Genomic DNA, 23671 nt, shown 5'->3' with positions numbered 1-23671 from the left:
GTGTGTGATTGTAGAGAAATGTTAACCACTCTTTGTCCTTGGGGGCCATGGGGGCGGTCATGTGAAACACTAAACGCAAAATGAAAGCACATGGACTTGCGGCCTGGCTTAGGCATTAAAACAACAACATAGAAACAAAAACACAGCAAAAAAAAAAAAAAAAACAAGACTGAACAACATTATGTTATTTTGGTAACAGTGTTTGAACTAACTTTCTTCCTGTGTTGACAGTGTACTGGGTTTTCTCTCCCACCTGTAATCACAAGAGCAGTAGTAAACAAGGAAATTGCTCAGTTAAATTCTACTTCTTGCTTTTGGTTGTTTCTTTATTGTCCTTCAGCTCTATGAGGAGTAGAATGAATGTTGTTCTGGCTCCTCTATAGCTTGCTTACATGTGAAGCTCAAGACAAACAAGTTGAGCAGTAGATTAGCAGTGCTTTGGTTTAAGAACTTCTGGCCAAAAACAGCTTCATTCATAAGAGCTCAGAGAGGAGAAACAATTAGTGATTAGTTTAATAACTTAATCTCTGCTTAATCTTAGTTGTTCCCATCATAGAGAAGTGATGTGCAATATAACTTACCTGCATGGTTGAAGTCTGCAGTGACAGTGTCTTCTGTACTGCTGCTGTGCAGGGTGTATTTGCTTTTCCTGCTGAAATGTAGCAGATAGCTTTGCTGTATTTCATCCAGATAGTAGTTAAAACAAAATAAATACTTCTGTCTTTCATTTTTTCAGGCAGAATTATTTAAAAAATGAAATAATGATCTGTAAAGCAAGTCTGAAGGACTTGATTCAGTATCTAACTTTTCATTAAAATAATTCGTTAGAGTTATATTTACAAAGAGGATAACTGCTTTAACTAAAATTCATCTTTCCATTCCTGTTCAGGTATTTTAAATTCATTGAAACAAACACATTATTCTTCATTGTTGTCTAGAGTGTTAGAAGAAATTAAGAAACCAGCAAAACTATGGGTTTACTTATTTCTGTTTTTAATGTTAAGTAGTTTTGATACCTGTCTTCCAAAATGGCTAGGAAACAAGGGTTTTAATTTAAATTCATTTAAGACTATAATTACAAGTAGCAATTCTGGAAAGGGGTTAAATGAGAACTGACTTAGTCTTGTCTCATTCTGTATTACCTTAGTTAAAAAGATCTGCAGATAATAAGTTTTTCCAGAGGAGACATTTCTAGACTAATAGAATTCATACATGCGTGGTGAATTAAAACTGATTTGTATTTTATTTATGCTCAGTTTTAACTTCTTACAGCATTGAGTTGATGGGAGATTTACTATGTAGCTCTGTTGGCAGTGGCAGAATAGGAATTAGGACAGTAGTTTTGCAGCAGTCTAATGAATTAACATAAGCCTTTGGAATAATTACGAGGTCATTTTATAATATAGTTCAAACGGTTGAGGAAATAAGACTTTTGTGCTCATTCTTTTCTTGGGCAAACATTGCTCTTAATGTGTTTGCTTTAGGCTTTGGAATTCCAGATGTGCAAGATGAGACCATCTGCCAGATCTCTTGTATGTGGGGAACGGTGGAGTTACAGTGCTAGCCAGAGATTTGCCTCGCTAGTAAATGGTTATACTCTCCTAGTGGACGTGTATTCATTGGTGCGAAGTGTTGTGCGTGTAGATGCTTTCCACTACACGAGGCACAGGGGCCTTCTGAATATTCGAGATGTCCTTATTGAAGAGCATTTTGCTGAACTAGCAGAAGAGTCATATGAATCACAAGTACGTATTTATTAAGCTTCTTCGACTCTGCTTAACTGTTCTACTTCAGCTCTATCTATCTGAAGTTGTTAGAAGTTGAGCTGAAGCCTTGGGACTGTGCCAGATGAGGCTGGGCAAGATTAATACTTGAATGTGGGGGGTATATAATGTTTTTACTTCTCTGTAATTCATACTGTGCTGTTAGCCAAAAGCACTGGTGCTTTGAGGCACCCTTTGAAAGAGATTTTTCTGAAAATAATGATATCATTTGAGCTGCTCATTGAAACTTAGTCTGAACTGCGTTTTCATGTTTTATACAGTCAGAAAGGTGATGTAAATATCATTGGATTTTTTTTGTCTGCATGTTTTTGTTCCTTTCATGAACATGTGTAAAATCCAAGAAATATACAGTTTCATGGTTTTAACTCCATTTTTATTTAGCAAAGTCATGATTTGCTGAAAGAATTTTTTTTAAACGGAATGGAAAAAGAAGAGAACACATCTATGTCATCAAGAGAGGAAGAGAAGGATCTCATAGAAAGGTTCTTAAAGGGGCTTTCTGACAACAAATGTGATGCACCAACTCATAAGGTAATGTGAGTAGTGGTGGTTTCCATATGGCATTACATATCCTTTTCTCTCATGTTATTAAAACACAGTGGTAGACTGAAATTACTTTTAATAACTGTACTGTACTGTTGCTGGTCACGGTACATTCTGTGAGTAGGGAGCTGCAATGCCAGCCCCGCTGTGAACTAATCTACTGCAGCTTTTAACAAAATTGAGAATTACAGCCTAAGAGCTATCTGAACTGGCTGTACCAGCACATTCCCAGGCAGCACTTCCAGACACTGCAAAAAGAAGGTAAAGTTGAAAAGCTGAACGCTGTGTTTCAGCACGCAGTAATCTTCATAATTTATGCTGCAGCAAAAAACAAAATTGTCACTCAAGTTTTCAGGAAATTACTGAGGGGGGAAAAGAAGCAGTGTTTAGTTGTTCCTTAGCTAGTGATAGAAAAGTAATTCAAAGAACACCACAGCACATGGTAATAGTGGAACAGTGAGTGCTTCTTCAGCTGCCAACTCCAAGCTCAGAATTTTCTTCTATTTATGAAGTTTGAGACTTCTACTCACTGCTGAACTGGAATATATAACAAAAAGATTTGTGTCCCTTTCTGGAATATATAACAAAAAGATTTGTGTCCCTTTCTGATTCCAGTTTAAGCCTAGTCTACATTATAGTTCTTCCTATTTCAGGTCTGACAAAATTTAGGCTTTTGGGCTCCTAATGATGCTCAGGTTGCCCAGAGGAGTAACCCCACTTAATTGCTTAACTTTCTGAAGTGTAGGATTTTCAAATTTGAAGACGACATGTAGTGAGTAACGGGTTGGTTTTGTTAGATGCTCTATAATGACTGGACTTCATGCTGTTTAAGCATGGGGGAAGTCATGGATTCCCAGCACCCGTGGTAAATAACATTACTTCAGTTACGTGTCTGTGTGATAAGTTTACATTAGATGGGTGATGATGAAAACGTTGCTCAGTGTCTGCACAGGATCTTTAAACATGTTTACCTTCATTTATAAATATTTTGAGGAGAGAAATGCACACTAGCTTACTGGTGACGTTCCTCATCTTTTCAAAGGTGACAGTCAGTGGCCCATTCACTCCTTATGAGGTGAAGTGCAACAGTGTGACTCAGGTATCCCAGTTCAGGTATGACAGTGCTTTTACTTGATGCATAGATGTGGTCTTAACTGTTACTTTTCATAAACTGGTGAAACTCATCCTAGTTAATTTTACTTTCAACTATTGAAAATACAGAAGTGCTAAGTTGTAAGTTGCATTTAAGTGCATGCTATTGCTGTGTAAAATTTTAGGAAGAATAGTTCTAATTAAAGATGTTTTAATTATTTAAAACATACTTATTAAAAATAAAAATTAAAAAATAATTATTTAAGTCATATATATCTCCTGCTTGAGATTTTGCTTTCTGCTCTGGTTATACTCTGAAATTGAAAGCATTCTTTTTTCTTGTATGCTGTTTTTGATGATTTTTGTTGTTTCCTTATTGAAGATACTTCTTTCCTCTCCAGAAATGCTGTCATAAAAAAGAGAAGCATAAACTCTGTTGTTGTTCAAGATAATCCAGAATACTCCTTCGAGCAGTTCCTGGTTGCTGCATTTTTATCGCTGAATGAAAATGGTAATGCATAATACAAATGTTTTGACAGTTTTTCCCAGTCTTGTTTTTACGTGAATAGCTGAGTAAACATGTTCCTGTAGACTTATATTACACCATACTGAGGTTAGCAACTTCATTATGCACTCTTTAATGTTTTTTTTTTTTTGTGTGCTTATAGGATCTACTGTGTTTCTAGATGAAACATCTTTGATGCCACCAATTCCTGGCCTGCTTGCTCTGCTTAGTATGCTATTTGCTCCTGCCATTGAGTTGAGGTATCCATGTGTTTCTGAAGTCTCTTTATTTAGTTTAGGACCCTCAGAACTTTGTGTCACGCTCTTTTGCTTTCTTTTCAGCAGTTAGTATATTATCTCCATTTGTATTTGTATGGTTCTTGTATCATCTCTTAGTAGCTTTAGATCATTTGTTTTGTGTACTTACAAAGTGTCACTGCAGGCTTGCTTCTCTTATTGAAATAATAGTTCTTGAGTAATCATGTTGTAAATCAAGGAAGGTGGAATGTAGAACTGGGCAGATTTTTAAATCTATGTGAGGAGAGAAACTTGTATGAATATTGTAAAATCTGAGTTTTACAATAGAACAGAAATAATCCAGCTGCAATCTGTTTGAATTGTCATATCTGTAAACTGCCATTTCAACACGGGAATCAGTTTTGCTTGATTTAAGTTTCTTTGCACACGTTTGATTTTTCTCTCAAACTTTGGTTTCTTTCATAACTAGAAGTCCAGCTTTCTTTCATTGCAATATTTAAAGAAAAAAAGCCTTTTTGACAAGGTATGAATGTGTAACAATTGCTTTTACTTCTTAAGAGTATCTTCCAACCCCTACAGTTCTGCAGTTCTGTGCCCAGAGAGCTGGTAGAGTCTCCTCTGGAGACATTCAGGACCTACGTGGATGTCTACCTGTGCAACCTGGTCTAGGGAGCTGCTTTGGCAGGGAGGTTGGACTTGATGATCTCTAGAGGTCCCTTCCAACCCCTACAACTCTGTGATTCTGTGATCTTGTTTGACATGGCTTAGACAAATTCATTTAAGTTTGTCTTCATATAAGTTTGTTCCTAATCTGTAGGTGAGACTTTTCTTTGTTTGTACAGGGTTGATAAAGCTTGCAAATATTTTACTGGTGCTTTGTGTGGTTTGGGTTGGAGTCAGACTCGTGGGGCTCCACTGCTTCCAGAAAATGACATGGAGCTGACGTTTGATGTGCGTCTGGATGTAGATGACATATTGGAGGTAAGAATTCATACCTACTGCAGTGTGAATTAGGATTTACTGCGCTGTAACTTGTTAAATCTTTTACTAGCTGGAATCCTAGCAGCCTTCGGAACAATGGAAGCTTTATTGTCACTATTTTTATTTAAAATGTGCACCACCTGTTGGGAACCTTGGACTTCTGTCAGAGAAAGTTACTGCCCATACATTTTGCTGAGTAAAGTAAAATATTATGGTACAATACTCCGTGACCTTGTCAAAACAAAGCACTGATTCTTTTTCACTTACAAGTTGTCAATACTTAAGGTTTGTTCTGCTTTTTAGAATTACTATTTGATTGTTATTTTATGGATCAGTATAGTATTTTTGCTTTGCATTTTTCAGTTTAATTCTACAGTTCTTACAAGTCAACTATATCTAGGTGCTTTTTCCAGAACAGAGCAGTCAAACAATAAAAACCCTTGTGCACAAGTTAAGTACAGGTTAATGTATTGTCCGAGACCACATGCCTGTGAATGTCCTTCGGACAGACCTTCTGTCTACAAACTACAAAAATGTTCTAATGAGGAATGCGAGGCTTGTAGTCCTCGGGTGCCTTGAGCAGTTCTATGTGCAGAGCATGCACAGAAGATTACCAGTGGATTCTAGAGGCTTCTTAAGGAGGTTGTGGTCATGTGCAGATACAGTGAACTTTTCTATTTTGAAAGCATTTGTTTGTGTAATGTTTGTATGCATTACACCTTAGCCATAATGGTAGTGCCAGCCACTTGTGTATGTGAGAATTATGGACAGAGAGGAAATCCTTAAAGTGTTTTAAAAGGAATTCTGTGTTGGTAGCTGGTATCTTCCAAAGCATATCCAATTAATCTTCAAGACTGATTTGAAGTATCTGGAGCACTGACCTCTTCTACCAGCAGTGGTGCATCTGGAAGAAGTGTTTCAAAGCTTCAGATGCTTTTGTTTATGTTAATAATATTCTACTTGCATTTCAATTTTATGAGAGCCACAGCCATCTTTTGTATGTGTTGACAGAGTGCAACGCAGCACTAGGACTGGTTTAGGTGTCTGGTTGGCAACACTGCCTCCTGTAGTGGGGTTGGAACTAAAGCATCTTTGAGGTCCCTTTAAACCCAAGCTGTTCCGTAGTTGAAGAGTTTTATGTTTTTATATTTTGTCACTTGTTTTTACAGATCAACATCCTAAGGGCAGCCATTAATAAGCTGCTCTGTGAATGCATAGTGTGCTCTGAGAAAGAGAAGATGCCACAGCTGCAGGAACGTACTCGTCACTTACTGCTATGGTAATCATGTGATTGAACTAAGAACTTGTGTTTTTCTCTCAACAAAGAAAAGTAAATGCTTAAAAGTGCAGCTTTAAAGCTTAGCTCAGTTTAGGCTAAATGATAATATAGGATGTTTTGATTTAGCAGTGCATTTAATTTAATGTGCTTGTTTTAAAAAGCAGTGTGCTCAACAACTTCAGGCTGCTTGTGGAAGCACTGGTGAGCAAGCTTCCCTGAAGAACTTAATAGTCATAAGCCTAGTCTGTAAAACCTGTTCTATGAAATACCAGTTCTGTGGTATCTTGACTTTTGCGTAGTCAGACCTAAGGCATAAAAGCCAGAAAGATGGAGTTTTCTCCTTCTAGATTGATTTTGAGTTGTGTGTGCTTTTCTTCCCTGAACAGCTATCAGCAGGAGAGGTGCTGGCCAGCTTAGTTGCTGGAAGTCCTGAATTACTGAACTTAAACCTCCCAGCTCCTGTAACTGTAACAGTGACTCCGAAACAAGTGCCATGAGTCATCCCAGCCAGTCTTGGGAATCTTTTCAGCTTCTGGCATGTGGCAAGTTTTCAGGGGAGCCAGGTCAATTAGGCGTCCCTGTAGCAGCTTCTTCTGTGGGTTACTATGCTCTCTAGTATTGTTCTCATCTTTAGTAAATGGGACATTTTCCTACAGTAACCTTTTCTAAAGTAACTGTGCTAAAATGAGGCAATTTCTCATGCTGTTGTGGATTAGAAGCTTTTAAGCTTAACCTGATACCTTTGCTAATACCTTATGTTATGGAAATGATTATCAGAACAGCTGTTCATACTGAGTTTTCAGGTGCTTCTTGGTTCTGAATACAACTGTTCAGTTTTTCTTCCATCTGTGAAAAGATTAAATGCAATGTACTTTTCAGTACTTGAAATAAAAATTTAAATATTGCATAAGAAATGTGCAAATGTGGGGGCAGCCGTCCTTACCCTTTGAGGCAGTGGAAATGAAATGCAATTAAAAAGCCATAGAAAATCCCTGGAAGGTGTGGGGGTAGCTAACAGCATCAGCTGGCCAAGAGGTGTTGGATCAGGCAAGGGGTCCAGGTGATTATTTTTCTGGATGCTACGCCATACATGCTGTGGCCTTGAGGACATGCCAGCTGCTCTTATTGCACAGAGACATGGCAACTTCAAGCCAGCTGTTAGTGATTGGTTTGTACATCCATGAAGGGGTGGTACAGCTTCATAAAGGCTGTACTTAAAGATGTTTGCCAGCAGTGTGTTGGCATTTCACATCAGCAGGATTCCTGGTCAAGTACCAGCTGTTGACTGTACTGCTGATGCAATATTTAATTTCTTGTTAGTATCCAAGTACCTTAGGCTACTTGATGTCTGTGTTGCCTTTGGACACTCATCTAGTACCATGTTTAGTCTTCATATCTAAGTGAAGCTTGCTTGTTCACATGATTCGTGTGGTAATAACTGTGGGGAGGTAGAGAAGCAGAAGGAAGCAGAAACACAAAACCTTAAATGTGCCTGTTTGTTTATTAGTGTCAGTAGGAGGAGCTTACACTTGGATAAAAACTCATAGGTTCAGGACACAGAAATGTCACTTTTTTTTTTTTACCTCCTGAAATCCTTGTGCTTCTACTAAGCTGTCCCAACAATCCTCCTAATAATTTTTCTATTTTTCTTACCCGTCTCCATATTCTTCACCACACTTTCTTGGCTGAGCCAAGGTTATCTAGCCCTTCTGTGTTCGACCTTGGCATACAGGCAGCTAAAGTATGGTTGGGGGAGCTTATGGCAGGGTTTGGGATGATGGGGAGGTGTCATACAATCAGGAAACAAAATTAAGCAGTTGTTGATTTTGCACTCTGGATTATTTTTCAAACTTTATAAAGCAGTGCATCTTTTTATCTTTTCAAAGGAAGAAACAGTTGGTTATCATATCTCTTTTGTATGTTAGGAATACATCTCACTTTAATGCCTTAGGGGGGGAAAGCAGTTTTATTAAGAGTAAATATGAAAAAATATAGCTTCAACAGTCTTTCATTCTTTTCCTTTTTTTGTGAGCTAATTATGTATACAAGATGTCACCACTACTTAAGACTAAAATGTGTGTTTGAAAAACATATCTAGACAGAATTAAAGTCTGCTGCTGTTGTAGTTTGCACGGCTTGAGGAAATAACTGGAGCAGGCAGACAATCTATAGTAATTGAGTTGTCATGCAAAACAAAATGCCCTAAAAATAGCTTTATTATATGTTCTAGTGTAAGCATACACAAAATTTATGGAATAAATGATAGTTGCAAATTGTAGTTCTGTCAATTTAAGAAATAATTACTTCATTAAAAAAAAAAGCGAAAAGCAACCAACAAACAACTATGATTACTGTCCCTGTAAGTTTATCTTTTGACTTCAACTAAAGGGGCAAAGTATATGTAAGCGAACTAATTAGACTACATTAACATGTAAAATTTAAGATCTCTCTCAGTGTGGGCATCTTACAGATTGACCAGGTAGTGCCTGCTGTAAGCATTTCTTTGATCAGTCCGATGCAAATTATCTCTTACGGTTATTTTTCTTTTAATTTCAGTTTGATCTGCAAATCAAGACCTGAAGTTGTTCCTAAGTGGTGTAAGGCGCCATATGTGTGGAATCAAGTGAGTGTAGAAATGGAACTAAATACTTTTTTTTAAGGGAGCTAGGTACCCCAGTGTGTTCAGTTGAGTGGTCAAAATTTCTTGGGAATTTTCTTTGGAAGGATACTTCTTGATGCTGATGGAAAAAAATGTGTTGCACTTAAAGATTCAGAAAGCACTACGGAATCAAATTTCAGGCATTAACAGCTGTTGTGTATGCTGATACCATAATTTTGTGAAAATCAATTTAAAAAAATAGCTTTATGAATATAAAAATGCAGACCTTTCAAACAGAACACTTCATATTTCAGTTGAGACTGTAAAGAAAGCTTTATCTTTGCACGTTAAAATTTTGTATTCTTCCCATCCAGCACTACTGCTTTGTTTTTTTTCTTCATTTTTCTTGTTTAAGATTTATTTAGATAAATTGGAATTGGTTTGATGGGATCAGAGGATAGCTTCCTCAAAAGCTGGGAGGGTTCCAACTGGAAAGTATAGATTCCTACTCTATTAGAAATCTTACCTTTCTGAAAAGACCTGCAGGCTGCTGGATTCCCTATGTGGATGCCATAATAAACGACTGCATTTTCTTCACTAGGAGGAAGTGATGAATTGCTGAGTGCAGGAGTAATATTTCCATATGTATTCTCCCAGTCCCTCTCTCAACCCAGTGTGTATAAATAAGAGATTTAGGTGTCACTGGAAAGATTGATAGCAGTGGACGAGCCCCACTGGCCCATGTTTCTAGTATGCATCCAGTGAGAAGTTGGTGTGCCTTGATATTGTCTTAAACCAGACTCTTCTTTGTTTATATATCTCAGACTGGTTTTTCCATAGTGTATTGCCAAGGTAATCTCCTATTCCGTCAGCTATGTTAGCCTTGAGCCTTTTATAACTAGTTAATGGATAAACCTTGTATCAGGATTTTCTCCATTGCATCTCAAGTGTGAGGGTTGTCAGGGCCCTGTCATTACATAAAATACTACATATAATGCCCTGGAATTGGTAATGGAATGCTATTCTCATTTATTTCATAGTAATAGCTCTTAAGTTGGAATATATAGCAGAAGTGAAACAAGAATGTATTTTATTTAACTGTTTCATAGGAGAGCGTTTATAAGATTGGATTCTAACATGTCTTCTTTTTGATTAGGTGGAATCACAGCATATTATTGACCAGTCTGAAAAGCAGCATAAAAGAGAAGATGGTCTTTATCAGCTGCATAAGCTTGTTAGGTTGAATGTTTAAGTATTGCTAGAAGTGTTTCAGAGGGAGTATGATTACAGCCAGTTCAAAAATGTTGTCTTCTATATGTAATGGTTAGACGTATGTTTCACTAGATTCTTTAAGATTAGTATAAGTGTGTTAAAACATAGCTTGGTGCATTTTATGTTATCAAAGCAGAGATATACTGACCTTGAGCAGATACACTTATTCATAGAGCAGGATGCAATTTTCTGTTTAATCATACTGAGCTGGTTTGTCACAATGGATGTGAAAGACAATCAGCTTTAATTGTTCATTGTCTGTGTGAAGATTCCTTAGCCATGGGTTATGATACAGTCTTACAACTGAAAGCTGTTTTCTTATTCTTTTTGTCATTACTTTTTGATTTTTTTTTTTTAACCTAAAAGTTAGGGGTCAAAGGCAACTGAAGATTTAGGTTGTATTCTGATCAAAAGTACAACTGTGTCAGGTGCAGTTTCTCATTAATTTTCTGAGAACAAAACATCCTGTGTGGCAGAAGAATGCTTTCAAATTACTGATTCTTTGCACCTTTGTTTCATCCTGTCTGCTTATTTTTCTGATTCATGAGATCTTCAGCTCTAAAAATGAGGTCAGTGGCTTCAGAATAAAATGTGGAAGTGAAATAAAATGGGTTTGTCTGTTTTGTTGTGCAGTCGTGCTTAATAAAAGCTAAATTTAATTACTGATGCTGTGTGATTGCATTCATGAAATACATGAATACAAAAACAGTATTTGAAAGAATATTCATCCTTTCTGTCTTAATGATTTGAAGATCACTTAAATCCAGCTGTTCTGAAGGATGTACATCATCAGTGGTCATGCTTTTAAAAGGCAAGCAGACTTGGGCAATGTGAGGTGATGCTTTAAGTAATTATTTTACACTGTACTTGGAGTCAAGAAGGGCACTTGTATATGTTAGGGGATTTCAGTAGCTTCTTGTGAGCGTTACTTCCTCATCCATTTAGCAATTTCTTCATATTAAACCCATGACAATATGAAGCATGATGCTTTTTAATTCGTAGGTATTAAGTGCCTTAGATGGTATTTCTCAACAGTGTTTTATCCAAGTTCACTGTGTTGCAGCTAAGCTCCCCTAGGGGCAAATGAAATCAACAGAATGTCAAATCTTTGCTCTGGCTGGTAATGGTGGGAATCTCTGTTAGGAAAATGTAATGCTGCAGTACCAGAATGGATGGTATAAGTAATGTGATTTCTTAGGATTCTTCGTAAGCAACACTGAAGTTGAGATTTGACAGAGGAACAGTATGTATTTTTATATTCTGACTTTGTTTTTAATTTGTCGATGTCGTCCTGCTGTCACAGTGAGTTTGTGTGCATGTGCTGCCACCTGCTGGTGTTATTCGTGTGCTTATTGTTGCCCTTTGAACTTCCACTTGTGTGACGTAATGACTTCTGTTCTAATGAAGCTCAGAAGTTTCTGCTCTTGTCGTTAAGAATAAAGGAGTAGCTAACTCCCCCTCCTGCACAGTCCAGTAACCCATAATCTTCCTGGGTAGCTTGATTGAAGTGAACTGGCTTTGTTTGGGGTTTATCTAGCTTGATTTTTTGACTCTTATAATCGTTCTGTAACTGTAGCAGCTGTTGTTCCAAATACACAAGAATTGCTGAAAGGTCAGAGAAATGTAATCTCTGATTCCTAAGTTGCTTCCTTATAGTATTTGTAAGCACTTGCTTTATAGTTACTGCAGTACAATTATACTGTTAGGAATGCTTTTACAAAGTGGAAGAGAAAATTATGTAATTATTGAAAATAAGCAACAAATCTGGACATTATATTTTCACATGGCTCCTTCCCTATATAAGTTGCTTGTGAGAGTGTGGGCAGTCTTTGGTTTTATTAATAGTTGAGGGTCCTGGTGGATGAGAACTTGGACATGAGTCAGCAGTGTGCGCTTGCAGCCCGAAGAACCGACAGTATCCTGGGCTGCCTTAAAAAAGGGGCAGCCAGTAGGATGGAGGGAGGTGACTGTTCCCCTCCACTCAGCTCTTGTGAGGACCCCATCTGTAGTACTGAGTCCAGGCCTGGGGCCCCCAGCACAAGAAAGATTCAAGTTCAGTGATTTATTGAAAGCTTCTAGAGCAGCAGGGTTCGTCTGAAGCTTACATTCAGAGAATTGGAGGGGGAATTTCTAAACTCAGTTGCATGCACAAGGACTTTCCCCCTGTGAATTTCCTTCCATTCTGTCAGCTGGTCACACAGCCACATAAATTGTTTCCTTAGGGAGAGGAATTGCCTTGGAGAGACAGTGTGGATGTTGCTGCTTGTAACTGAGGGTGAAACTTTTCTGAGATTTGTGGATCATTTATTTGATTTCAAGGAGAAAGAAACACGGTCATGCACAACCAGCAGGGACATTTTCAGGCCTTTTCAGTTTTTGTAATTTGCTATTGCAGAAGAAATAGCATTCACATAAATGAAGATTAAATTTAGAACTATAGCTCTGGAGGTACCTCAGTCAGTCCTTAAGGCTGCTGGGATGTTTGACTGTCTTGTTTACAGTGCAATTATTTGAGCTGCATTCTTCATACCATCCAAAAAGAGCAGTGACTGCTTTTCTCCTTTGAAAACTGCACTTTCTCAGTGCAACACTTAAGGAACTTGGGGCAAGGGGACTTGAGACAAGTGCTGCACAAATCAGTGTGATGGGTTTCTTTTTTCTTTACTGTGTTTGCTCTTTCCACAAAGGATTTTTAAGTCTTAACTCACTTTCCCCCCCTCCAAAAACAGAATAGAAGATCCAGGGGGAACTTTCTCCTTGAACACCTGTGTTTAAAAAAGGAAAGATGCAAGTGTCAACAACATTTAAGTTTGTGTGTATTTAAATGCTAGCTGCAGGGAGTGCCTATGCTTTCTCTAGTTAAAATGATAGATTTGTGAGTGGGTTTAACTTGGCCTGGATAGCAGCCATTGGTGAAGTCCTCCTGCCTGCTCACTAATTAAGGTGAGTATTGAACAGACAAACTTTAAATCTATTTCATATGTTCTTTAAAGCATGGGTTTGTGCAGTAGAATGTAAGAAGGCTGAGGATACACTGAGAAAAAACATGTGATTGGTGCTGATGGTTTTAAAACTGGAATCGTTATTGAAGATAAGTACATTTAGCATCAGCTACTGTATGAAACAAGTGCAATCCAGTGCCAGTGCTACAGGATGGTGAGGTAATAATTACTGACAGATTTCAGACTATGGCTTTTCAGTTTGTTAGAACCGAGATAGTCCTTTTATGTACCAGGGAAAAAAAAAAATAGAAATTTAGCCTACTATGACTGCTTGAAAACTATAAATGCAGTTGTTCAGACTCTCCAGCTTTTTTTCTTAATTTATCTCATGCTGAATATTCATGTACGGTCAAATTCAGCTGACTGCATTTTAAGTTTTCTCAGTTTTGAATATTTGAACGTTAGTTTCAATGGAGTGTGAAGTAGTTCTTGTCTGAAGTAAATAAAAAGCTGCTGCAGACTATTCTGCACCATATACTGACTTACAGTTACACCTACTGCAAAGTTGAGAAAAAAGGACTATAGACTACAGTATATCTTTATGCTATTTCATTCTTTAATATAATTACTCCAACTGCAAGAAGAATTATCTGTATGTCATAGAATATGCATCACTGCTTAATTCATGTAGCTGGACAGGGGCAGACTTAGCTGAAATTGTGAAGTTTCTTGAGGTACTGGACGTGCTCTTGAGTTCTTACTAGCATTTATTTAGTGCTGAGTATAAGGGAATGCATTGTATACTTGGTGGATTAGTGATTTATGGAGTTGGAATCAGAAGGAACTTTGTCATCTTCAGTAGTTATAAAGAAAATCAGAAGCTAAAGGAAACGTGTGGAGATTGTTATCAAGGAGCAGCTGTGGTGTGGCTTTCTGTCTTTCAGTGTCAGGAAAAGACATGAGAATTCTGTTGATTCAGGCAGAGGTGGGACACTGCATGGGAATTTGGGCCTTGTGGTCCAGCATCCCAGGTTATCAGGTGGAAGGACACAGTTAACCACTGGCAAGTGCTCTGGTTCATTATGTTTATGTAGTTCTGAATTGCCAGTGGCTGGTGGTTAAACACCAACCACTGATTTCAGCAGCCAAATAAACCCCTACAACCTTCAACTACACATTACTGAGGAGTGTAGTAAACACCCTAACAGTTGCAATTAAACATTACATTAGTTTTAAGAGCTCTGGCCACCCCAGAAGCCAGCTAGTAGTTAAAGTACAAACTGCCAGCAAACCAATCTGTTGATTACAGCACGCTCCACGTCCTCAGTGTTTGATCACATGCATGTGCTTTATCAACTTGCTGTGGCACTCATTCATTTCTACTGGTTGTATGCCTCAATGATTTTTAATATTACTCTGTTTTTCTAAAGCCTTAAGAAAAAAATAGTAGTTTATCCTGCTGGCATCCTCTGGGATTCTGCTGTCACGAGGCCTCTGACTCGTGCTGTGTGGTGCTCGTGTATCCTATTTGCTTTATACTAGTTGTGTTTTACTCCTTGAGTCAAGCTATGTATGTTACTTTGTCTGCAGCTATATGCAGCCTTGCCAGTGCATACAGCCTGCTGCTAGATGTTGCTACTGAGTTCTAGGATATGCTGCAAACTCAAACCTGCAGACTTCTTACTGAATCATTTGAGTGCTGCTCTAGACTGGCCATGTCTGGTTGCTATGCTTTCTATCATTGATGTTTGGGGCAGCCAGCATGGTACCCCATCTTCCATTGTGTGGCCAGTTTTCTTGCTCAGGAATGAGGGTGATTGGGTTGACCTCTACGCTTCAGGTTTGTAAATGTTCTCCTGAACTATATGGTTACAAAAGACTCACAGTTGAGGAGGGATGAGAGTACAAATGAAAGGAGAAAAGGGAATATTTATAGCATGGTGAGTCAGCCATTCACAGAAATTTACATGAGGTCCCAGCCCTCCTATGTACTTAACTCATGGAAAAGAATAACCTTGTCTGTGGTCCAAAAATGTGTGGAGATTAAGATTTTTCCAGAGCAGTCTGTTTGTATATATCATATGCTGTTTCAATCCAGTGATTGCTGAATTATCAAAAGAGATCACTAAATTCCTCCTTAAGAGCTAGCCCACGTAGAGGTAACTGTAGTAATAACATAAATGGGAGCAGTCAGTGTTGTGTTGTTTACATGTAGTAGAGGTGCAAGAAGGTAATTGTTCTGGAAGATAGTGATTTCATATTCGTATGCCTGAACTAAAGGCTGAATTCCTAGATCTGCTGAAGAATGACTTCTTTTTGCCTCAGTTGAATATCCAGAGTATAATCTTACATTAAATGTCATTTCACATACAGTGAATGGCATAAAACATGCTTGCATGCTTTTGATTGATGATGGCTGTGTGATCTTTGTTACTACTATGCTTGTTGGAATATCCTCAAGTTACAGAATGAAAGTCTCATGGTCAAGGGCAACAGTTAGCAAGACTGACGTGGTGCTTTTTCCATTGAGGAATGGAGTCCAGTTAACTTGTAAAAAGGAGAACGAGGGTTTGTTTGGTTTTTTTCCTTTATGAGGCTACAGTAAAGGAAGTAATTTATGGGACACAGGTTCCAGTTACAGCTTGTCACAGATCACTCTTGTTTTTAAAAAAAAAACAAATGGAGGTGGTGAGCTGCTGCAGTTACCCACTGCATGTTCTGTAACTTCAGATGAGGTGCTTGGGTTCTACAGCCAATTTAAAGGATTCTCTGACAAAAATAACCTTTTTGGGTGAGTCACATTTCTATAGTCTGACATAATTCCATGAACCTATCATCAAATAATAATTAGAAAAAATATTGCTAAATTCTCAGATGAAAATTTTATTGTAGTTTCATATCCAAAAATAAACTGTTTTTTTTTTTACTTTCTATGTGTTGTCCTAAAAATAGAGTTGTTGGGTGGAGAGCTGCCTACCCAATCCAGAGCTGAGAGCTTAACTCCAGAGTATGCACCCAGCTACGTTCCTCAGTTTCTTCACCTTAGAATGGAGATAACACTGACGTATCTCACAGGGCCTTATAATGTGTGCTTGTATAGATGTTTTAGCAGTGGGTAGTAATACATGAGCATATGTGTTTCTACTGTGAGGCAGTGTAATCAAGGTGATTTGAGCACTAGATATTTTGCATGATCTTCCTTAATGAAATTTAATGAGCACATTTTGTAGAGTTTGAAGTGGGGTACACTGGTAAAAACCCATAATGCTTTGTGCAGTGAGTCATTGTAGTGTTACTCATCAGAAAGAATTCATCTAAATCTTCATTTAAACTTATTTTTTAGAAAGGAAAGCTGTCCTGTGCCTGTATAGTTCTACCTTGTAGCTGCGTTCTTTGCTTTCTGTTCATAGTTTGAAGTTTTTTTGTCATGTTTGTTTTTGCTATGTTTTTCCTCAGCTCTCACTTAGGCTCACTTGGCAGACTTCCTAATTCTGTTTGATTCACAATGTTCTGGACAACTGTGACAATGCTAACTAGCAGAAAATTGCGTCACTGGGATGTTTTTTTTTTCCTTCTTTCTTTTCCCAACCTCAGAGCTAAAGGTCATGTTGACAGATTGCAGGGCCTGGCACCTGGCTGCTGGAGCAAACCAGCTGGAAAGGCAGGAGCTCCTTCCAACTAGTGAGTGTCACTGTACTCCTGATATATTGGATGCTGTTAGCTACATAATATTAAATACCACTTTGCTTTTCTGATTCCAAACTCCCTGCTTCACACTTTGAACAGCTTTGGATCTCATGTCTGTTAAGTCATTCAAGGCCATCATTGTTCTCTGCTTACAAGAACATTATTTGAAATGTAGCCTTGCCAGTTCAGTTTTCAGGAAGGCTTTTTGATTCTTCCATATTTACACTCCTAAAATCATCTGGGCCTCTTGTTGAGCTCTTGGAAATGCTGGAATCAACCCACCATGGAAGGGATGGCTTAAGGTTGTATTGCCTCCCCTGTTAGAAATGGTGTCACGAGTGATAGAATATTATCTGGGAAATACATCTGTTGCAATTATTTGTGCTCCCTCATTGGTTTTGTCAACATCTATTATTTAAGTTGAGGTTTTATTCCCATGTATTCTTCAGATTGTTTCTGTGGTACTGGTACCTAGTCACCCATCCATCCATTTATGCAATGAGTCATTCTTGCATTAATTTCCAGTGTACTTTACATCCCTCAATATCATTCTTAACCACTTTTTATTTTGTACTGCATCATTATCAGGTGTACACAACTAACAGCATACAGCTGTTATTTTTAAATAGGATATATTTTTATATTGAAAAAGAAAAGTTTTAGTTACCTAGTTTTCTTACTGGAAAAAAAAAATCATTTTTTTCTTGCCAGAGATGTTTTCAAATCCTGATTGTTCTATAAGACAAAGTTTTGAGATTCTGAACCATAGTAATCATACTTGTTGAATTTCATTCTGTTGAAAGCAAGAGGCATTGTTTTATTTTCTCAGTCAGAGATTTAAGTTCATTGAATTGGGTCTCTTTTGATCAGAGATATAAAAGAGAACATTACATAACATGTAACACATTTATTGTTCCTTTTGACTAGATCTGATCAGATTAGGTTTAATTAAAACAAATGATCCTTTTCATGTGATGTTTTCCTTAATTACTCAGTAATGCTGTAAAGGGAAAAATACAACAGATAAAAATACTTGTTGATTTGGGGGTAGAAACAAAGGAAAAAAATGGAATGCATTGCTTCGTAACTATGATATACAATCAGAATTTGCTGTGTGTTTTTCATTGTTTAGAAATAAAGTTTCTTGCAGATGAATCAAAACATTGGTTAATTTGGAAAGTTTTATAATGGATGTGGTGATACACATAGCTGAATCAGTAGCTGGAAATAGTAGGTAGTTCATTTCTCCCTTCAGTCATCATTACAGATTTTTGTTCAATCACCTGAATTTTATATAGAACTTGGGCAGAAAACTGCTAACAGATCCTTCTTTTCCTCTTTCCAATCATGTTTCTCACAGAATTTGGAGCTCCATCATTGGAGCTGTTGTTGTAAGGCCTTCCCTACCCTTTTGCAGCAGGAAAACCTGTCCAGGTTGAAAACAGTCATCACTTCAACCTTTTTTTACCCAGGATTATTTTTAATACTCCCTCATTTTGATCGCCGTTCACGCTTCTGGACAGCTTCACATAAAGTAATGTGAGATGTGAGTGGACAGGCTGGGATCAAGTGGGAGGTCTGAGAACTGCTTCATCAGGCTCTGTTCCTAAAGAGGGCAAAATCTGAAAAGCGAGGGGAGGAAAGCTGAGAGGAACTTCAGCTGCAAAATAAAGGAGGTTGAGATAGCGAACTAAGGAGAATAAGACTATTGGGTGCTTGTTTTCACCTAGACAAACTCAGAAAAATAACTAGTCCTTATCACAAGATAGAGTTGATAACCCCTTAAGACCTGTATCTATACACTGCATAAAGGCTTTTTCTGGTGAGAAGGGAGATGAAGCTCTTCTGTGTGAAGAGCTGACAGCACAGCATGGATCCATCTGAGGTTTTTTGAGAGCTTTCTAGTCAGTATCACTGGCTGTTGAGTGACATCATCACCATGAGTAGTAGCACTAAAGGTCACTCAAGGGCAGGAGTGGGTGAAGATGCCTTCATGAAGTGAGAATCTGTCTTCATCACTGACCTGGTTCTCCTGAGGGACTTCAGCACCCCCAGAAGCTGTGAGGAGGACAGTGTGGGTGAGGGACAAGCAATCCAAGAGATTTCATGGATGGTGGAGACAACAGCAAAAATACCTACTGAACATGTTTATTTTATTCTAGCTGCACCACGTGCATGGCATTGTATGTCTGAAAGCTTAACAGGGCTGTCACAAGAAATTGTAGGAGAATTTGAGAAACACTTAGCCTATTGTTGGTCACAGGTGATGTGTGATGTGCAAGCTGAAACTCAAGTCTATAATGCAGAATAGGATGGAAACCAATTTTATGATCCCTATACTGGCAGTTCACCAATTTCACTGTTATTACAATATTTGTTTGCATGTGTGGAAACAACCACACTATACACTTCACTTGCAATAGGGAAGCAGGAGTCAAAAGATATGGTATGGCTGGATACACCTGATTGTTTAGTGCATAGCAGATAGGTCATGAGGGTTGGAGTGGAAGCAGGAACGAGCCAGGTAAGCGCACGGACAGCCCGTCCGCGCTTTCCGGACCAACAAGGGGCACCCACCCATCTAGCGGCCCCCGGGGGGGCCGTGCCCCTCCGCCCTCTCCCCCCGCTCCGGAGGCGGTGCCGCTCTCCCCGCCCCTCGGCCCCACCCCGCTGCCCGCCCGGCCGGGGGGGGCGGGACGGAGGCGGCCCCGGGCCGTCCTCTAAGTCCCCTTTTCGGCGGAGGTAGCGGTTCGCCGGCGCCGGGATGGAGCGGGGCTCGCTGGGCAGAGCCCTGTCCGGCACCCACCGCGAGGAGCTCCCCGGCTGTAAGGCCGTCAGCGCTGCGCGGGTGCTGGTCATCAACACGGGCGGCACCATCGGCATGGTGCAGGACGACAAGGGTGAGGGGCAGCGGGCTGCAGCCGTGGGGAGGGCTCCCGCTATCTCGTGCCGGCTAGAAGCCGGGCTTCCAGCGGGGGTAAGCGGCACCGAAGCGGGGTCCCTTATCCTTCCGTCCCGCGTCTGTACCGGTGGGAGCGCATCCTTCCGAGCTGCGGCCCCTGGGCTGGGGACGGCGGGCGGAGGACAACGCGTTTCCTGGAGCGCCGGTCCTTTCTCTCCCTGCTCGCGCACTGAAAATGAAACCAGTTTCGTTCTGCCGCTCACGCCGCGCTCCTTTTAGCCCTAAAACAGTCACCCCGCGCTGCGCTGCGCGTAGGGTGATGTCGGGGTGGGAGCGTGGAGAGAATGGGAGCGGTTCGGTTTCGGTGAGCATCGGTTCGCTTTTCTCCTTCGCTTTTCTCCTTTGCTTGGTAGGCAGCGCTGCAGTCCGTAAGCTTCCAGCCTCAGAACCGGGGTGCTCCTGATACTGCACCTCTGAGCTTTCTGCGTTGGATTTGTTTCCTTCCTTCTTGGGCGACTGCTGTTCCTTGTTGCTGTACTTCACGACGTTGTTGCGCTTTGTTTGTTTTTTTATGGCTGTCTTAACCTGCGCCATGAGCCCGGTGTATGACGACTGCCAGAAGAATCCGTGCTCCGAGTGACACGTGGTCGCTTTCCTCTGTGGTGCTTCTAACATCATTTCCTACTTCTGCTGTCTCAGTTCCCTAAACACCTTAAAAAAGAAAAAAAATCTTATAAATGAACCCCGTAACCTCTTAGGATCTTGTGCGCCTTATTTCCAACGCGTGTCAGTCTTTAAAGCACGTAAGAACAGTCTGACAGTTCTGATCCAGCGATGCTGCATCCCAGTGAGGGCTTCTCCTGCTTCTTGTGCACAGATCCATCAGCACAGCAGCTGGAGTGCCTCTTTAAGGACATTTGGCAGCCCGTAGTGTTTAGACTGAAGCTCCTGAAAGGGCATGGGAAAGGCAGCGTGCCTAAAAGGTGATAAAACAACAACAAATGCACAATGTCCATTTCTTTTATTAATAGTTAATAGCTAGAAAACACCTGTTTAGAACCATAGCTTAAGCTGTATTTTATTTCAAGCGAGGTAAACAGTAGTGGCTTCGTTGAGCAGCAACTGAAGGGTGCAAGCAATGTTCCTACCTAATTTTTATGTAGGCTTTCAAGCTTTTTTATGGCCTTTCCTCGTACTGTCTTTTCCAGCCTTGTTTTTAACACTGACAATTTGGTAGGCCTGATGTGTTCACTCCTTGCAGAACTGCCCCCACGTGCAGTCCTGGTTGCAGTCACGTTCCATGGGCTTGTTGTGCACGTATGGTCAATTATTTATCAGTGCCCGGTCTGATGGTAAGCCCACTGCAGTTCATCTGTGCACGTGTGTTAGCTCCAGTGCTTCTTGTACCTGCTGAAATCCCTATGCTCCTGGAGCTCTCTGTGGGAGTCTTTTTCAGAGGATGGGTGGTCTCTTTGTGTTCACATGAGTGAAGAGATGGCCAGGGTCACCTGCAGTCCCTCTCAGCGTTCATGCTTTACATTCAAATAAGCCATCTCGATGCATGTTTTAAATTTCTTCCTTCTCCTTCCTCCTACTTCATTCCTCCCACTTCATCAGCTTATCAGTAGCTCAGTTCAGGAAGATAATCCTGCTGTGCTGTGCAGTGAAATTACTGTAACACTGATCCCCACATCGAAACTGTGCCCTGCTTCTCCTGGCTGGTGCTTTTGGGGAGGTCTTTTCCTCAGCCTTGAGCACTGCTCTCTTTCATAGCTTTCACTTGAAAAAGTGAGAAAAGGAATCTTACCTGACAAACACAATTAGGGCTAAGCTAAATCCCCTCAGAAGGGTTACTTGGAATATAGTTCTTCTGGGTAACCATTAATTTTCTGTCTTTTCTTGATACAGTAGGCTGCTGAGGGACTGACTGCTGGTGCCCAAATGGGACCCAACTCCCTCCTGTGATGGGTTCTTGGATGTTGAGCCCCCCAGAAACAGCTGAATCAGACTTTCAGGTCCCCATTCTCTCCTACAACACAGGCTATAGGTTAACTATATTGATAAGTATCTATCATTATACTAGCTTTAGTATTGGAGCAAAACACCAAGTCCTTTTCTCCAACGAGACTGAATCATCCCTGTTCCCCTTGCCATGGGGTTGGCCATCTGAAGAGGAGCAGGTCAGCAGCTGATGAGAGGTGTTTGGGCAAGTTGCATGGCTTGCCTCTTCTCTGTGGGGGTGAAGCTGCTGGAAAGGCTTGGTTAATGATTTTGTCTCACAGAAGATATCATATGCATAATGAAGCAGAAGTTCTTAAAACTGTTGCACTTGAGTTCCCCTGCATTGCTTCTTAAAGCAGTGCAGCAGAAAACACTGCTAAATGTGGATGCGTGTAGGGGACAGCAGAGGTTGTGAGCTAGAGGTTGTCTTCGCTGTGTCTGCAGAGCATCTTCAAAAAGGCTTCATCATAGTCAAGCAAGCACAGGAAAATCCCATCAGGTTTGAGATTCAGAGATGAGGAATGTTCATAGGGATGAGATTTAAGAATATCATCAGCTCTTCAGCTCTTAGAGCAAATAGAAGAAATAAGCTCTCTCATCCATTGCCAGTATTCAGAGTAAGGTAAATGTGGGAAAACAGAAAAACACTGTGATACTGTATGGAGCCAGAATGACCAAGTGGAGTGACCATTTGTGAGTAAGCTAGGAACATCTTTAATAGCAATAAGCAGGAGTTATAACTTAAGGAACAAAACATCCAAAGCTGGAAGTACGTTATGTGTATTTTGTAAAACAGAATGTTCCGGTAGGAATCCAACCAAAGCCACTGAAATGCTGTTGCTGTCCTGCAAGGAAGCTGGCTATGAAAAGGCCTGGTACTTCATTTAGGGCAAGCCAGGAAAGAGATTAGGGCATTCTAAAGCATTTTCCGTCAGTTTGGAAAGTAAACGGACCCCAAGCAAAGCAGGCTGCATGCACTTCAGCTAATGGTGTTGCTGTTTCTCTGTGTTTTGGAATATTTGAAAGAACAAACATGTTTGAAGATGAAATAACAGAAAAGATGTTAACTTGTGTGAGAATGGTGTTTAGGTAACAGCTAGGAAGTGGGAGAGAATTATCCCTGTTCCTTGCAGGGGAGTCGAGCCTTTAAAAGGCCCTTCCAACTCAAACAATTTGATGATTCTCTGATCATTTAGCCTCAAACTATGACTGACTGGAACTAGCAGAAGTTGAACTATGAGGTTTGAGAATTTCTGTGCTGTCAGAGCAGGTGAGATTGCACAGATCTGGACAGCAGTGCCTGTAGAGTTCAGAAGGAAGTGCCTCTGCTTGAACACTACAATATAATGTAATAACTAGAAACGCTGTAATCTAATTGGAGAACTGCTTATCCAGAAACACCTAATGTGCTGCTGTCACTTAAAGACATGGCAGTTACTAAAATAAGGCATGTTCTACTTTGCTAAATTCAGACCATAAACTTCCCTCTTCCTCTCAGCTCATTTCAGCAAAGAACACCTTCATCCTACCACTGTCAGAGTGGGCGCAAGCTTGGATTCACAGCAGAACTCAGCTTTGTCAAACTAAATGTAATATTAATCGTTGAAGGTGCCTTTTTGCCTAGGAGAGAGGAGCTCTGAAATTTGCCTGCAGGTGCAGCACACCCTGCATGGGCTTGGGCTGGTGTAGGCCTCAGCCATCTTCAGGCCACTGCCGCAGAGAGGAGAATGCCTGGGGCAGGGAGAGGGTGAAAAGAGCTTAGGATGCAGCCACACTTTTAATACAGATCTTCTTCCACATCTGTCAATGCTCAGTACCTAGTGTGGG

At 40.1% G+C, this 23671-nt stretch overlaps 2 protein-coding genes across 2 annotated transcripts in view; both read left to right on the top strand.

Annotated features, from left to right (window-relative positions):
- The window catches only part of TDRD9 (tudor domain containing 9), a 44111-nt gene extending 33745 nt beyond the window's left edge, over positions 1 to 10366 (top strand). The window contains exons 28-36 of the mRNA XM_065747186.1: positions 1485 to 1745; positions 2166 to 2315; positions 3370 to 3440; positions 3821 to 3930; positions 4088 to 4184; positions 5024 to 5162; positions 6332 to 6441; positions 8998 to 9064; positions 10197 to 10366. Of these exons, the coding sequence (XP_065603258.1) occupies positions 1485 to 1745; positions 2166 to 2315; positions 3370 to 3440; positions 3821 to 3930; positions 4088 to 4184; positions 5024 to 5162; positions 6332 to 6441; positions 8998 to 9064; positions 10197 to 10292 (1101 nt within the window). The 3' untranslated portion in view covers positions 10293 to 10366. The remainder of the gene's footprint in view (positions 1 to 1484; positions 1746 to 2165; positions 2316 to 3369; positions 3441 to 3820; positions 3931 to 4087; positions 4185 to 5023; positions 5163 to 6331; positions 6442 to 8997; positions 9065 to 10196) is intronic.
- A 9299-nt stretch (positions 10367 to 19665) lies between these two features.
- ASPG (asparaginase) overlaps positions 19666 to 23671 on the top strand; it is a 46429-nt gene continuing 42423 nt past the window's right edge. Inside the window, exon 1 of the mRNA XM_065749533.1 lies at positions 19666 to 19841. Within this exon, the coding sequence (XP_065605605.1) occupies positions 19706 to 19841 (136 nt within the window). The 5' untranslated portion in view covers positions 19666 to 19705. The remainder of the gene's footprint in view (positions 19842 to 23671) is intronic.

Source organism: Cyrtonyx montezumae, unplaced genomic scaffold, assembly GCF_038088225.1.
Source record: "Cyrtonyx montezumae isolate F1298 unplaced genomic scaffold, pur_monq_1.0 scaffold_10, whole genome shotgun sequence".
NCBI lineage: Eukaryota > Metazoa > Chordata > Aves > Galliformes > Odontophoridae > Cyrtonyx > Cyrtonyx montezumae.
Note: the sequence above shows the minus strand (reverse complement) of the source record. Positions and strands in the feature narration are given on the sequence as shown.